This window comes from Anopheles gambiae, chromosome 2, assembly GCF_943734735.2.
Source record: "Anopheles gambiae chromosome 2, idAnoGambNW_F1_1, whole genome shotgun sequence".
Classification (NCBI taxonomy): domain Eukaryota; kingdom Metazoa; phylum Arthropoda; class Insecta; order Diptera; family Culicidae; genus Anopheles; species Anopheles gambiae.
The window spans coordinates 28,947,476-28,961,012 of record NC_064601.1 but is presented as its reverse complement, the minus strand read 5'-3'; the positions used below and the strand labels follow the sequence as shown (position 1 = coordinate 28,961,012).

The 13,537-nt window shown below is 48.0% G+C and overlaps 2 protein-coding genes across 4 annotated transcripts; one reads left to right on the top strand and one right to left on the bottom strand.

The window, feature by feature from the left end:
* Positions 1 to 22: 22 nt before the first annotated feature.
* On the bottom strand, positions 23 to 1,646 carry LOC1273059 (protein unc-50 homolog). 2 transcript variants are annotated; one of them, XM_312002.4, is made up of 4 exons: positions 1,200 to 1,646; positions 1,061 to 1,126; positions 633 to 992; positions 412 to 571 (listed from the first exon to the last, which is right to left on the bottom strand). In XM_312002.4, exons 1-4 carry the CDS (start codon positions 1,447 to 1,449, stop codon positions 435 to 437), a joined length of 813 nt encoding a protein of 270 aa, XP_312002.3. In that variant the 5' UTR covers positions 1,450 to 1,646; the 3' UTR covers positions 412 to 434. The 2 variants fall into 2 exon arrangements, with proteins under 2 accessions (XP_061498137.1, XP_312002.3); XM_061642153.1 differs by having other exon boundaries at positions 23 to 992; positions 1,200 to 1,640.
* A 236-nt stretch (positions 1,647 to 1,882) lies between these two features.
* LOC1273061 (ubiquitin carboxyl-terminal hydrolase 8) lies at positions 1,883 to 13,501 on the top strand. Of its 2 annotated transcripts, XM_061642139.1 has the most exons (11): positions 1,883 to 2,903; positions 2,990 to 3,128; positions 3,192 to 3,514; positions 3,591 to 3,721; positions 3,819 to 4,131; positions 10,439 to 10,569; positions 10,747 to 10,846; positions 11,395 to 11,511; positions 11,873 to 12,082; positions 12,178 to 12,539; positions 12,601 to 13,501. In XM_061642139.1, exons 1-11 carry the CDS (start codon positions 2,118 to 2,120, stop codon positions 12,719 to 12,721), a joined length of 2,733 nt encoding a protein of 910 aa, XP_061498123.1. In that variant the 5' UTR covers positions 1,883 to 2,117; the 3' UTR covers positions 12,722 to 13,501. The 2 variants fall into 2 exon arrangements, with proteins under 2 accessions (XP_061498123.1, XP_061498124.1); XM_061642140.1 differs by lacking the exons at positions 1,883 to 2,903; positions 2,990 to 3,128; positions 3,192 to 3,514; positions 3,591 to 3,721; positions 3,819 to 4,131 and adding an exon at positions 4,318 to 7,848.
* The last annotated feature ends 36 nt before the right edge of the window (positions 13,502 to 13,537 follow it).

The following is a 13,537-nucleotide window of genomic DNA, read 5'->3' as shown; positions in this document are numbered from 1 at the left end:
AAATTTGACAGATGCGATCGAATGTGGAGCATGTATTCAAATATTATGGTTTTATTGAGTTTTTTTTGTTTCGATGTTCTGTTAGTTATGGATCTTAGACTCACCGTCTTCTAGTCACTTTTGCTGAAAAAAGGTAGATTAAATAAAGTGTCGTATAACCTAAACACAATTTACAGAAACTGTCTCCGTAAACGCTAACCGTTGTATGAAATATTTTCAGAATATGCACATATTTCTATTGTATTACGCTTAATATATCTACTGTAGGATACCTAAGTATGGCTATGGTACATTCTACTGTATTATAATTGAATTATTTCTCTTGCTTAACCCTTCTCTTAACAGTGATCACTACCACCAACCAACAATCATCGCCACACGCTTCTTATAATATCGTAATGCGCAACAGCCTTGTAAGTATGGAACTTTATTGTTTACAACACTCGATAGTGATAGTAGTACATCAGGGACACACTCAAATTCCATCCTATAATTAACGTCACGACGTAGAACAAACACAGAAGCGGTAGTGTTACGAGAATTATTCGCGTATTTTTCAGCGACGGGACAACTGAAAGTATAACGAAATGATGTTAGTAGCCGCCTAACCATCCTCACCCTTACACACGTACCATTATATCCCAGGAAAGTGATATAGATGTAGTATCCGAGCGCCAACAGCCAAATGGTGTTGCCGATGAACGTTGATATGAACCAGTCCCTGCTAATTAGCGGATGGTAGAAGAACAGCTGTATGAAATGCAGCAGTATCAGGGGCGGGAAGAACGCATTCAAATGCACATCGAACGCGTAGCCCCACTCCATGTCGAAGTCGCTGTTTCGATCGCGAAAGTAGCGATTCGCAATCACCCAAAGCAGCGTGGCCACGATCATGCCGCAGAATATGCAGTCAACAAACACGACGTACAGTGTGAACAGGATCGTCTGCAGAAACCCTAAGCTTAACACCCACGCGAACCCAATTGACGTGACTGAAAGCGGACAATGGGGCAGTGGTTAGTACGAAATGGAAAGCTTCCTCCCGTTGATAACAACATACCACAAAGGCAACCCACTAGCAACACCAGGAAGGCTGGATCATCTCGAGCAAATTGTGATTTGGTTTCTGCAAGAGGGAAACAATAACCGATTAGAAGTGGATCCCAAACGGCCCAAAACGGCGCAGCGAAATTGCTCACGTTTGCGGTAGTTGAAGTTGCGATAGACTTTCTTCGGTGCGATGAATAGGTACACCATCTGCCACATTGCATACTCAAAGTCCATTTGGTCGAATTTGATGAAACGCCGCAGGTATTTGTAGCTTTTCGTTGTGGCGCTCATGCAATCGCGATAGTTGGCCGGTGCGGGCAGTGGCGATGCCGTTCTGGAAGACATCCCCAGCAGCGAGCTGTTGCTCCGGGATGGCGTAGGTGACGTAGCGTACTTCATTCCTGCGCTATGTGTGTCGCTGTCGATGAGTTTCTTACTACTTCGTCTGCTGACTCCTTTGGTAAAATTCGAGAATGGACACAGCAATTCAGTGGATCTTTTCGTCACTCATCGCTCCGTAGACGGAAAATTATATTTTGGTAAACAGTAAATAACTGCACGTCGATGACGGATCGTGACAGGGCTGAACTGGGGTTGTGACATTTCACGCAGGGTTGGATTGATATGCAGCTGCGAACGGTAGCATACACTCATTGTTCTCATCCAATACAAATTCTTTGGGAAACAATCAATTCTTAATTTAATTGCATCTTTCTGCGGTGTTATTTTAATTTAACTGCAATTGTTTAATCCTTTTCATCTCATTTTTATGCTTTATTTTGTACAACCAGCTCGAGTAGATGTCCCCCTGACGTTATTGGTATTTTGACAGCTCCGGTCCTCAACAAAAAAAAGTTTGCGTGATGCGAACAAAAACACGGCACCTGTGTGTTATCAGTTTTGGGTGAAATCCGTGAAAAGTTTCACTTTCGGAAGATAAATTTACTGTTGTAATACGCTGTAACTATCCGCCAGTCGACAAAACCACCCACAACACCCGCAACGGTAATCGATGATTCACGCTGGTGTAAGAAAATTATGCTAAATCGGCCACCACCGCAACCATCATGAACCATCCGAAGCAGCTGTACTTGGGCGAGCGGTTCGACGATTTGGAGAAGCTGTACATGAAGCTACCGCCCGACATAAAGGACCGGGAGATCGATATTATCTGCCGGTCGGCCCGGAAGCTGATGGAGCAGTGCGACGAAAACTACATCAAGCGGGATGAAGAGCTGGCATACGTGGGCTACATGAAGCTGATCAACCTGGTGCAGGTCATACGGAAGAACAAGGACTATGCGCGGAAGAAGGAAGCGATCACGCGGCTGCTGGGCACGCAGTCCGACTTTAATCGCATCTTCGAGAAGTTGAGCAAGCTAAAAAACAGTCTGGAGGCCCGGTACGAGGAGCGTGCCCGACAGCGGGGTGGATCCGCGACCCTGTCCCGGGCGGTAGAACTGGAGCGGGCCAGCAACGGAAGGCAACCGGTGGTGGGAAAGGAGGCGCCGATAGTTGTGCCGATCGCTTCCGGGCAAAAGCAATCCGTCACCGCGACGGAACTGCACGCCATGATAAACGATAGCCGGGTCAGCATGCTGATCATGGACTGCCGTCCGGCGAAGGACTACGAAGCGTCGCACCTGCGGTACGCCTATCTCGTGAACGTGCCGGAGCATCTGCTCGTGGCGGGTATGACGGCGGGCAAGATAAATCACGCCCTGCCGCCGGAATCGCGCACGCTCTGGTCGAACCGGATGGTGAAGGAGCAGGTCGTACTGATGGACTGGAACACGTCCGGCGTACCGGTGAAGGATACACCGCTGTACATCTTGAACTACACGCTTTGTCATGTAATGGTGTTTCTTTCTGTAGTGCCATGTGATTGCTTGTTGCCAATATTTAATGTTTGTTTACCCGCTTTTCGCCCCTGAAACAGTACGATCAGGACATTGAGGACACGAAAATCATTCGACTGGATGGTGGATACGAAAGCTTCGTGCTGCACTACCCGGCAAGCTGTACGAATCCCTCCTATCGGCCACCGACGGTGTTGGACGCCATGGGTGATAATATAGGTATGGCGGTTAGCTAGCAAATGAATCGAAACAGCAAACCTAATATAAATATGTCCTTTCCAGACGATATTGAATATCCCAACATTAGCGATATACCGATGAAGGAGGAAAGTTTCACCAAGCCCGGCTTTAAGCCAACGATCGATCGTAACAGCAAGGTGGCGGCAGTCACCCTGTACGAGGCGCGCAAAAAACCGCTGGAAGACATACTAGTCGAGCACGAGCAGATACTGGACAAATCGAAGCAGAATGCGCTGGAAATTATCAACACGGAAACGGAGCTGAAAAACCTAGAGCAGCAGCAACCGCTCGAGCCGGGGCTGGACGAAACGCAAGAATCGCTCCTGTACGAAGTGATGCAGCTAAAGGACCGGCAGCGCGATTACGTACGCATCAATCTCTTTCCATCTTGGTGGTGGCAGTTGTGTTGACGAAACTCATTGCTTTTTTTTATTTCGTTAGGAAGCAGAGAAAGCACGCATTCTCGAGGAGGAGCAAAGTTACAAGCAGCTGGAGCAGGAGCAGAAGGAACGTGGTGAACAAATTTCCTCCGAGCAGGCGGAGCAACTCGAGCGGGAAGCGTACGAACGCCGGTACGTTGACGCAATTAGTGTCCTTTCGTGTTCCTTTCCGTCTCTTCACCTGCCACAGTTAACTTATGCGCTTGCGTATGTGCTTCCCTTTCCGCAGGCTGCGCGACAAGGAGCGGGAACAGCGCGAGCTGGAGGAGAAATGCCAACGGTTGGCGCGCGAGCGTGAAACGAAGCTTGCGCTGGCCCGTGAACAGAAGCGGCATCTTAAGGAGAACAACGTGCCCGAGCCGGTAAAGCGGGCTTACCCGGAAGACGACCAGCGGTCCGGCCCGTACGCCAGCAATGCGACGCCCGCCCGGATGCCCCTGTTTGACCGGTCCGCGAAACCGCTGGCGGATCATAATCACAACGTGCGTACGCGGGATCTGGACGTGGTGCAGCGCGACTTTGCCCCAGTGTACGGGAGTGTGGTGAGTAGAATGAGGGCTTTTTCTTACCTCATACGGGGCACCATGGTGGTGAGGGGTTTGCGTTTGTATGATTTCCAAACCCAAATGTTTTTACTATCGCTGTGTGTGTGTGTGTGTGTCTGGTTGCGTTACTTCGGTAGCGTTGTTTAGAACGTGACCGCGGCTGTGGATTATGATGTGACGTATGCGCATATGTGGCGTTTCATGCACGCAACGTGCTGAAAGTACAAGAAACAGGTGACAAAAGAATGTCTCTGTTTGAACTTTCGGTTTCTACAAAAGAACTGTTTCGCGAAAAGAAGAGCGGATCGTCTCATTATCATTTGAAAACGGACAAAAATGCTAAAAAAACGGACACTGACGTAACAACAGCTAAAACAGTGTTTTACAAGTTCCTAAGTAAGGGAGGAAAGTAATTGATTGGAAATGTCCTTGACCTTAGCTCGTTTCAATGCACGCACAAGGTTGGACCATTTTCTCCCGAATGGCGAAGGAAGCTAAAATTAAACCCAACTGTTCCAAGAAAGCACGAATCTAAGAAATATTATTAAATTCTAATCTTGCTGAAGTGTTTACCGCGAACAAGAGAGCAAACAACATCCATTTGTCAAGTGGATCTTAAGCATCTGGGAAGTATTCGTCGCGTGTCTTCTGTATCACATTTCAGCGAAATGCTAATAATAACCAGAACGACGCGATTTTTTTTTTTTGTTGTCTCCAGAGTGCCTATTGTATGCCAACTTTCCCCTAAAGCGGTGGCATTTCATCCGCAACTGCTGTTCCCTATTAAACCAAATCAATAACAAACTTTTACGCCAAGAACGTAACGCCACCTCCGTCCTTTTGAACAGAGCGGATGTCTCTACTCTTCGGATGTTATTTTCCACCAATACATAGCCATCTTTTGGTAGTAATGTGGTGATATTTGACCCTCCTTCCCACACGGCCGTAGGCGACGCCAACACACACTGACACGGAAAGGATGGGAAATAATAGAGAGCATAATTGTGATGCGCCGAAAGCGTAACCGAACGGCATGGTATTGGTGATGCATTGCAGATGTAGACGAGCAAATTGTCATGCAATTGCCATGGTGGTTGACTGGCTCAATGCGACATTTCACTTCGCTTCTCATCCTTCCTCTCCATTCCCCCCAATCGACAGCATCCCATCCTCCTCCTACCAGGTGGATCCATCGAGAAGGCACACGAAACCTTCCCTCTTAACTTCCTCATATGCTTTTTGTCGCGTTTATAGGTGCGTTATTTTTCCCCCAGTCCAGGAAGCGCATTTCAATACGGTTTCCATCCCTTTTAGAGCCTTTTTCGAAGGATATCATATTTGCGTGTTCCGCGGTTCGCGCGTCAATGGAGGCGCCCAGTTGTTGACGCAAAACGTGGCTCAAAACTTTCCTTTGAAGCGTACAACCCTTAAATGACAGTATATTGGAATAGCAGTACACAAGAAAGGGCTGTTTATTGGTTTATTGCGAGAAAAAAAAACGGTACCTAAACTGCATCACAAACAACGGCAAGCGAGAAAATTAGTTCAGGCGTAGTTGTGGCGCGTACGTGTACAACAACAAAAACACACATGTCTGCAGTGTCACACACGTAGACTGGTGCATATAAATCTGTTGCCGGTAAGCCCACGAGCCCTCGAATCATTGTGCTAGACAGGCAAGAACGATGGTGGTGGTGGTGGTGGGAGGTATGCGGTGGAATGTGTATAGGAATTAGCCACGCGCTTTTTACGCTGACCACGTGTATCGACTGGAACAGCAAACGCTAAATGGCGGCTTTACCTTTACCTCCCCCCTCCCGGAAATGGGGTGAGCTTGTGTCCAGAACACGTTGCGCTGCCGTACGTTCGGTTTTTTGAGCAGCATTCCACAGTGTGGTTTGAGGTCCTTCTGTCCTGTTTTACGTCTACTTTCCATCCATTTCGTTCGTTCTAGCACCCTCACACACATCGGTGTAGAAACCCTTGGCCGTAACATTCACCGGGCTTTAGCGCGGCTTGTTTACCGGCTTTACTGGCGTCGCCTGCCCTCTCTTTTTCTCTCCTCGCCATGGCAATGGCTTGTTTTGCCATGTGTCGGGTGCGTTCGTGTTCTGTGCTGATTCTCGCCAATTAGCGCTGTCTACCGTTCCAGGACGTTGGAAAATAGAGAGAGAGAGAGAGAGAGAGAGAGAGAGCGAAAGAGACATCCAAACGTGAGACGTTCTTGTCACTATTCTCTCCCTCTCGACGCTCTCGTCAAATCGGCAGTCCTTAGCTACGCGGCCACATTCCATCGAAGTAGCAGTAGTTCGCGTATGCCGGAACGTTTGTGACTGTTTCAGGCAGGACAGTTCGTCCCTGGACACCGGTGGTGAAACGTACCCACGAGTCCCGTGTGCCAACGCGCACAGAGCACAGCTCTAGCCCACAGAAGCCCGAACTTTGGGAAGTTCAAAATACCACAACGTTTGACTATTTGTCGCCGTTTGACTACGTGTGCGCTTGTGTGTGTGTGTCTCCGCTTGAATATTGTTACCGTGCCAGCCTTTGTTTGTCCCCTTTAGTGGAGCGCCCCGTTCCCGGTTGCGGTTGACGACGGTTCGGGTGGAAGGAAATCAAATTCTTTCGCGCGGAAAACTCCATTCCCGTGGCGAAAGCTATTTCGTTGTTGGTGCTTTCTTCATTAACGCTCTGCGGTTCCGTTTGCGCCTTTGGGAAAGGTGGTAGTAGTAGTAGTAGTAGGCTGTGGGAAGGTGAAGAGCATCCCGTGTTTTGTTTGTGATTTTGGGTCCTCCTCGCGCGACTGAAATCAATAGTGGATTGGAGTTTGCGCGTGTGTGTGTGTGTGTATGCGAGCTTAAATGTATTAAAACTACACAAACAAAAGGTGAAAAAAACGGCAATGACGACGACGGGTTGAATACTATTGACGTTTGCCTAATTGGACGCTCTGTGGGTAAATATTGGTTAGTAGTCGTCTGCACGTCTCGTCTGTGATATCGAACCCAACCACAATCGATCGAGCTAAACCCCTTAAAAAAATCGGGAAGGATTATAGCACGGAATAATTAACCTATTAAGCGCGTGTGTGCCTTGTGTGAGTGTGGAACTAGATTGAGCGATTTTACGAAATACCGTCAGCCACAACACATCTCTGCCAGACCTCCGCATATCTGCCGCGATCCGTTTGCAACGCTTGCACGACGGCAATGAGAACTGGTGCGGACGTCGATCGTTGTTTGAGTTTAGCGCGTTCCCCGAACGCATCCGGCTTGCCATCGGATTTGTGCTTGAAATTAGCCACAAAACGACGTGGTGCACTCCAGCAAAAGAGCAGCACAGCAGGAAGGGCGACAACGAAACGACAGACCATTCACGGCGACGAACACCTCAAGTGCCAAAGCAGCAGATACAGCACCGTACCGGCCAACGGAAGCGCTGCTAGACGGTGTTGTTAGAAACAAAGGAAAAGCTCGGAACAGTTATCTGTGCCAGTCCGATTCAGGGACACTAGAAAATACACAGAGAAACACATAGTGTCTTTAGAAGTCCTTAAGAGAAGGACACACAAACGCTCATACAGGGAAAAGAAGTCTTTCGAACTGTTCAACAGCAACGTTTGGCAGCTCCTCAAAACCGGACGGCAAGATGGTCGTTGTCGCGGGATATAAAATAAAGCTTCCACACTACCATCAGCTCATCCCGTACAAAAAGGTAATGTGGTACAAAGGAACTAAGAAATAACACATTCTGATACAACAAAAAAAACAAAAAAATGTTACTAAATGAACATTCTTTATACACAAATAACTGTTGCCCGTGTTGGAGCTTTCAAGCTTTGTACTGTCTGGGTGTGGGGAAGGAGGTTGGCGGGCTCTTCCAAACCACTCCGGTTCGTTCGTTCGTTCGTGTTGATTGCTTAGAAATTAACCGGGAGTGGTAAACTTTATCACACACTCACACCCTACATCATCTGACCCGCGCGAACAATTCGGAACTTCGCGCCATAGCGTGACAGTGGCACGTGAAGAGAAAATTAAGTTTCGTTTTTATCACCCTTCCCTTATTCCCTCGTCTAGTTGCTCTTGCTTTGGGGCAGAGTGCGTCCCACTGGTCCTTCGGTGAGGCCACCGCGTGGAGGTGAAGGACATCCACACTCGCTGCCGTGGCTTTCGCTCGTTGCCTGAGTGCCAGCGAGCATTAATTAGCATAGTCAGTGAGCCGTGCGTGCGTAAGCTGCAGGGGGGGGAATTAATAATTTGTAAGCATCCTTTTTGCACTCTTCCTCCAAATGTTCCGGTGTTGGTTTTGCAATGCGCTTGGCGCGGAAATTATTTACAGAACATTGCAGAAATAAAGCCATACCAAGTGAAAGGGATTGTAATGTCACATAGAAAAGGACAAGAAAGGAAAACTACATAATGACCGGAAAATGACCATCTGTTAGAGGCCCAACGGTCTGGCCGGTAACTGCCCGTGTTTTGCTATTTCAGTATATGAACAGGCGAAGTCGTCGGGTTCGTGCCTACTTCGATGCGGTGACGGTTGTGCTTGTGTAAGGGCTGCCATTTTCACCCGGTTCCGGGTGGATTTGGAAGCCGTTGAACCACCCCCGAATGACGTTTGTACGGTACTACGCGAAGGGTTATGCCCGGCGGGAAGCAATTCTTCAAAACAGACGCTGCGCCTTCCCGCGAAGGAAGTAGGAGAACGCTTTAATTATTCACCAATTTCTTCAGTAAACTATTTTTAATAGTGTGAGGGCAAAGCAGAGCATGCAAACGACAGCCGCGATGATGACTGACGTGTGCGAGCGTCGGCCTACCTGGAGGGATAGTGGAACGCTCCTTGCTGCCCTGAGTGAAGAAGTTGGTACCACCTACCACCTACAGCGGCTGGCGAAGCGTTTGACTCGTTTACCGATTCCAATCATTTTCTGCGGTGTGCCGAGAGAACTGTACCGGCTTCATCGCGAATGTTTGCTGGTGACATGGGGAATGGGGAGAGGGGGGAGGGGGTTTATACTGGCGTCACTGGCCCCATTTGTTTGTGCCACTGGGTTGTGGATAGATTGGATCGGGATGTGATATTTTTGGTTCACTTTCTCTTTCCCCTTTTCCCAAACCACCATTTGGTCCATTGTCCGGGTGCGGCTGGTAAAGATGGATGACCAACAGCAACAACAGCCAGAAGAAGAAGAAAATAAACTAGCTAAGAACTCACACACACACACACACAAGGGCCTGGAGGGATAGGTTGCCACAAAGGATGCAAGTTTTGCCGGCTGCCCTGGGAAGCGTGTGTGTTCTGGCATTTGTTTTTCCTGTTTTCCCGTCTTTTCCGTCGGCACGATAACACGCCAGGACGTCGTGCGTGTGTATTTGTGTGTGTGTGTGTTGCAGATGTGTGTTATTCGATAAGGCTCTCTGGCACACAACAAACGGGGTTGAGGTGTGGGGATGAAATTTCCATAACAATGAACCGCTGGCTATATCGAACGTTGCACGAAATGCTTTCTCGATGGGCAAGCGAAGGGCCCGGCAAAAGCACTGGAAAGAGTGAAATTAATGGCAGTAATTGATTCTTTTCTTGTTTTGTTGTTGTTTGTTGTTGAGCGCTTTCCTTAAGTGTTCTCTTGCTGGCGATTTAGCGGATCGAGACGAAAGTTCATTACCGTTTATCCATATGATACTTTATTTTAGCCTCCGTGGAGGAGGTTAGTGTCGGCAGATGAGTGAAGGGGTTTATTAAAGGGGTTAAAATAGTTTGTAGAAAAAATACATATACTGAAAGGCCGAAAAAGGGCTAGCAGTCTCTAGCCAAATGCACGACTTTGGTGTTCTGGCGTTCAAAAGTAAGAAACCGCGATCGATCGCTATTACTCAACACAGCGTGTGGCCAATTACACGCTTCGCTTTCAAGCGAAAGGCAGAAAAGGAATTTGCTTGTTTTGAATAAGGAAATTATTTTTGTTCTAATAGTTTAATTCAATTACCACCAACACAGAGCGTGCCTTCGGTTGAGAAAAGCGCGCCATACGTGTGTATGTGTGTGTGTGTTTGTGAGCGGATTACAAGTTGTCTTGCGCTCCGTGCCCCAGGCGTCCTTTTGTGCCGGCACTAAACTGCATTTTGTGCCTGTGCACTTAAAAATGAAATCAACTGTATACTGTATGGTTCATGTATTTGTCTTGTACGTCCTTTTATATCATATTATATACTAAAAAACACGCTTTCGCTCTCTCTCTCTCTCTCTCTCTCTCTCTCTCTCTCTCTCTCTCTCTCTCTCTCTCTCTCTCTCACAGGGACGCGGTCTGACCGGGTTGAAGAATTTAGGCAACACCTGCTACATGAACAGCATACTGCAGTGCCTCAGCAATACGCACTTTCTCAACGAATTCTTCCACGATCCGTCGTTCAAGATGCACCTCAACCGGTGAGTATGATTGACAGCTTCCTACTTACTGCTTATACTCATATGGTATCGGGAAAGGATTTTCTCCCCCCCCGGTCCGCGCATGATGTAAGCGCTCGGTAAACGGCGCTGCACGGTTGCGTAGTTGTTTTTTTCTGGCTTTTATTTAAATTCTTGTCCCTTTTTTTGATGTTGCAGCAACAACAAAACGCAGGGCAAGATTGGGGAAGAGGTGGCCGCCGTCATCAAGGCACTGTGGACGGGGCAGTACAAGTGTATTGCAAGCAAAAATTTGCGGGTAAGTTTCTGCTGCTGGCACCGGTAAGCTTCTAGGTAAGCCGACAGGTGGTGGTGGTTCGTGTTTTGTTTAATTTAGCATGATGCAAACGAAAAATGCTTGCCGCTGGGTCGCGAGAAAGCCTGTAGTAATAGGGAGTAATTAGCTTACCCACTGTGGTTACACGAGCACGTGTTCGTGTATTCGGGTGGGGTTGGATTTGGAGTAGAATAAATTATTTACGGCATAATGTACGGTCGCGAAAGGAGGGAGCGTTTCGCGGGAAGATGAGAAGTGTGGACAGTTTTATGAAATGTCGTTGATGTACTTGATTGCTTTGGCACAACGAAACGTCCTTTGATAGGGTTAGCGGATTTGTCAAGTTAGCGTGTTAAATTAATCGCTAGCTTATCCAGTGTATGTACACGGCATCATCATAATCTGGTTAGGCGCGGTGTACTGTTACAGGGCGAAGGAAAGGCTCTCTCTCTCTCTCTCTCTCGTGCGCGCTGGGAGTAAGGTTTTGCAAGCTAATCGTTTTCTTATTGTTCCCCTCTTTCCCCCTCCAGTACGTCGTTGGACAGTACGAGCGACAGTTCGGGGGCATCGAGCAGCAGGATTCACACGAGTTTCTCACAATCCTCATGGATTGGCTACATTCCGATCTGCAGACGAAACAGATGCAGGTAAGCGCGTTAACGGGTCAACGAGAAGGAAAACAAATGGACCAGTTTTAATAACACACACACACACACACACACACACACACACACACACACACACACACACACACACACACACACACACACACACACACACACACACACACACACACACACACACACACACACACACACACACACACACACACACACACACACACACACACACACACACACACACACACACACACACACACACACACACACACACACACACACACACACACACACACACACACACACACACACACACACACACACACACACACACACACACACAAACACACACACACACATCCATTTCCCTTCCCGCCCCGCGGTACAGATATCATCCAGCCTCGATCAGCTACCCCCGTCGGAAAAGGCATGGATAGAGCATTTCAAGGGCAAGGACAGCTACATCTCGGAACTGTTCTACGGGCAGATCAAAAGTACGGTCAAGTGCACCCGGTGCCACAAGGAAAGTGCCACCTACGAATCGTTCTCGAATCTCAGCCTGGAGCTGCCGCAAGATTCAAACATCTGCTACCTGGAGGTAAGGGAAGAAGCAGTTTTGCAGTGCGTCCCCATCCCCAGCATTGCTAAAGCACAATCTCTGTCTCTTTCCATTCCATCGTCTGTCCGCCACAGAATTGCCTCGACATGTACTTCAACGGCGAGGAGGTGCGCGGCTGGCACTGTCCAAAGTGTAAGAGCAATCAGGACGCGATCAAAAAGCTGGACATCTCCCGGCTACCGTCGATACTGGTGGTGCACTTCAAGCGCTTCTACGCCGACCCGGACACGATGGCGACGGTGTACCGGAAGAAGCAAACGCTCGTCAAGTTTCCGCTCAGCGAGCTGAACATGACGCGCTACCTGGCCCGCACCGAGGTGAACCGGAACAAGCGGCTCACCACGTTCCGGTACCATCTGTACGGTGTTTCCAACCACTACGGCTCGATGGAGAGCGGCCACTACACGGCATTCTGCCTGAACAATATACATCAAAAGTAAGGCTTATATCGCTCATCGAGCATTTCAAATTGCTAATACCGTCCCCCTTGTCTGCAGATGGTTCAAGTTCGACGATTACAACGTGTCCAGCATCGATGCGTCGGATGTGCAAGCGAGCGCAGCGTACATTCTTTTCTACTCCTGCCTACCCGACCGGCCACAGTCGGACGTGCGATAAGGCGGCCGGTGGATCGTTGTTTCGGTATTGTACGATCACAAACAATCGTTGCGCATTGTTTTGCAAGAGACTTGGTGGGATGTTCAAAAAGATGTTAACGTTATACATAAATACGATTATTGTTCGCGCGAAACGAGGGAAAGAACGTAAGCAACGGGAGGGGGGGGGGGGAGGAATAAAAAATGATAAGAGCTACCACTACCACCACACTACCACCGCCGTAAGGTTTAACGGATTGGGCAGGGTGAACAGAGGGAGTAGTCTCGGTCCGAAAAGGGCGAAGATACACGCTGGAGGGCGGAAATGGTAGACTCATTAACTATGCATCTAATATACATATATTTATATTAACACTATAACACCTACATACTACACACACACTGTGATTGCCAATCAAAAAAGGGATAGAAAAGAATGGGAACTACGGAATCGCGAACTAGCCAGGATTATGTAGCGAAATTGAGCCGTTGTAATATAAAACCAATGCCTGTGGATGTTTTTTTTTTCGTTTTTTTTTTGATAATTTATGCTGCGTGTGGTATGGGGGGTATGCTGGATGTGAGACGTCTTAGGTAGGAATTAAACCATGAAAACGGGAAAACCGAGATTCGTTGTGTCTTCAGAAGGAAGGTTCGGAGTAAACCAGTGGACGAGACGCGCGTGTTAATTACAGAGCCAGTGTGACTACAGAGATGTATGTTGAGAGCTACGAACAACATATTTTTTGCAAGCAAATATATATAAAATCATCCAATCCGGGTATTGGACTTGACTTCTAAACCATTCTTCTTTCTGTTTTCTGGTGTTGTCGTAAAA

Coding starts and splice junctions, on each gene's coding strand:
- LOC1273059 (XM_061642153.1), bottom strand. CDS start 1,449: ATGAAGTACGCTACGTCACCTACGCCATCCCGGAGCAACAGCTCGCTG. Junction 1,127..1,199: donor CAACTTCAACTACCGCAAAC/GTGAGCAATTTC, acceptor TCCCTCTTGCAG/AAACCAAATCACAATTTGCT. Junction 993..1,060: donor GCTAGTGGGTTGCCTTTGTG/GTATGTTGTTAT, acceptor GTCCGCTTTCAG/TCACGTCAATTGGGTTCGCG.
- LOC1273061 (XM_061642139.1), top strand. CDS start 2,118: ATGAACCATCCGAAGCAGCTGTACTTGGGCGAGCGGTTCGACGATTTG. Junction 10,570..10,746: donor TTCAAGATGCACCTCAACCG/GTGAGTATGATT, acceptor TTGATGTTGCAG/CAACAACAAAACGCAGGGCA. Junction 12,540..12,600: donor CTGAACAATATACATCAAAA/GTAAGGCTTATA, acceptor CCTTGTCTGCAG/ATGGTTCAAGTTCGACGATT.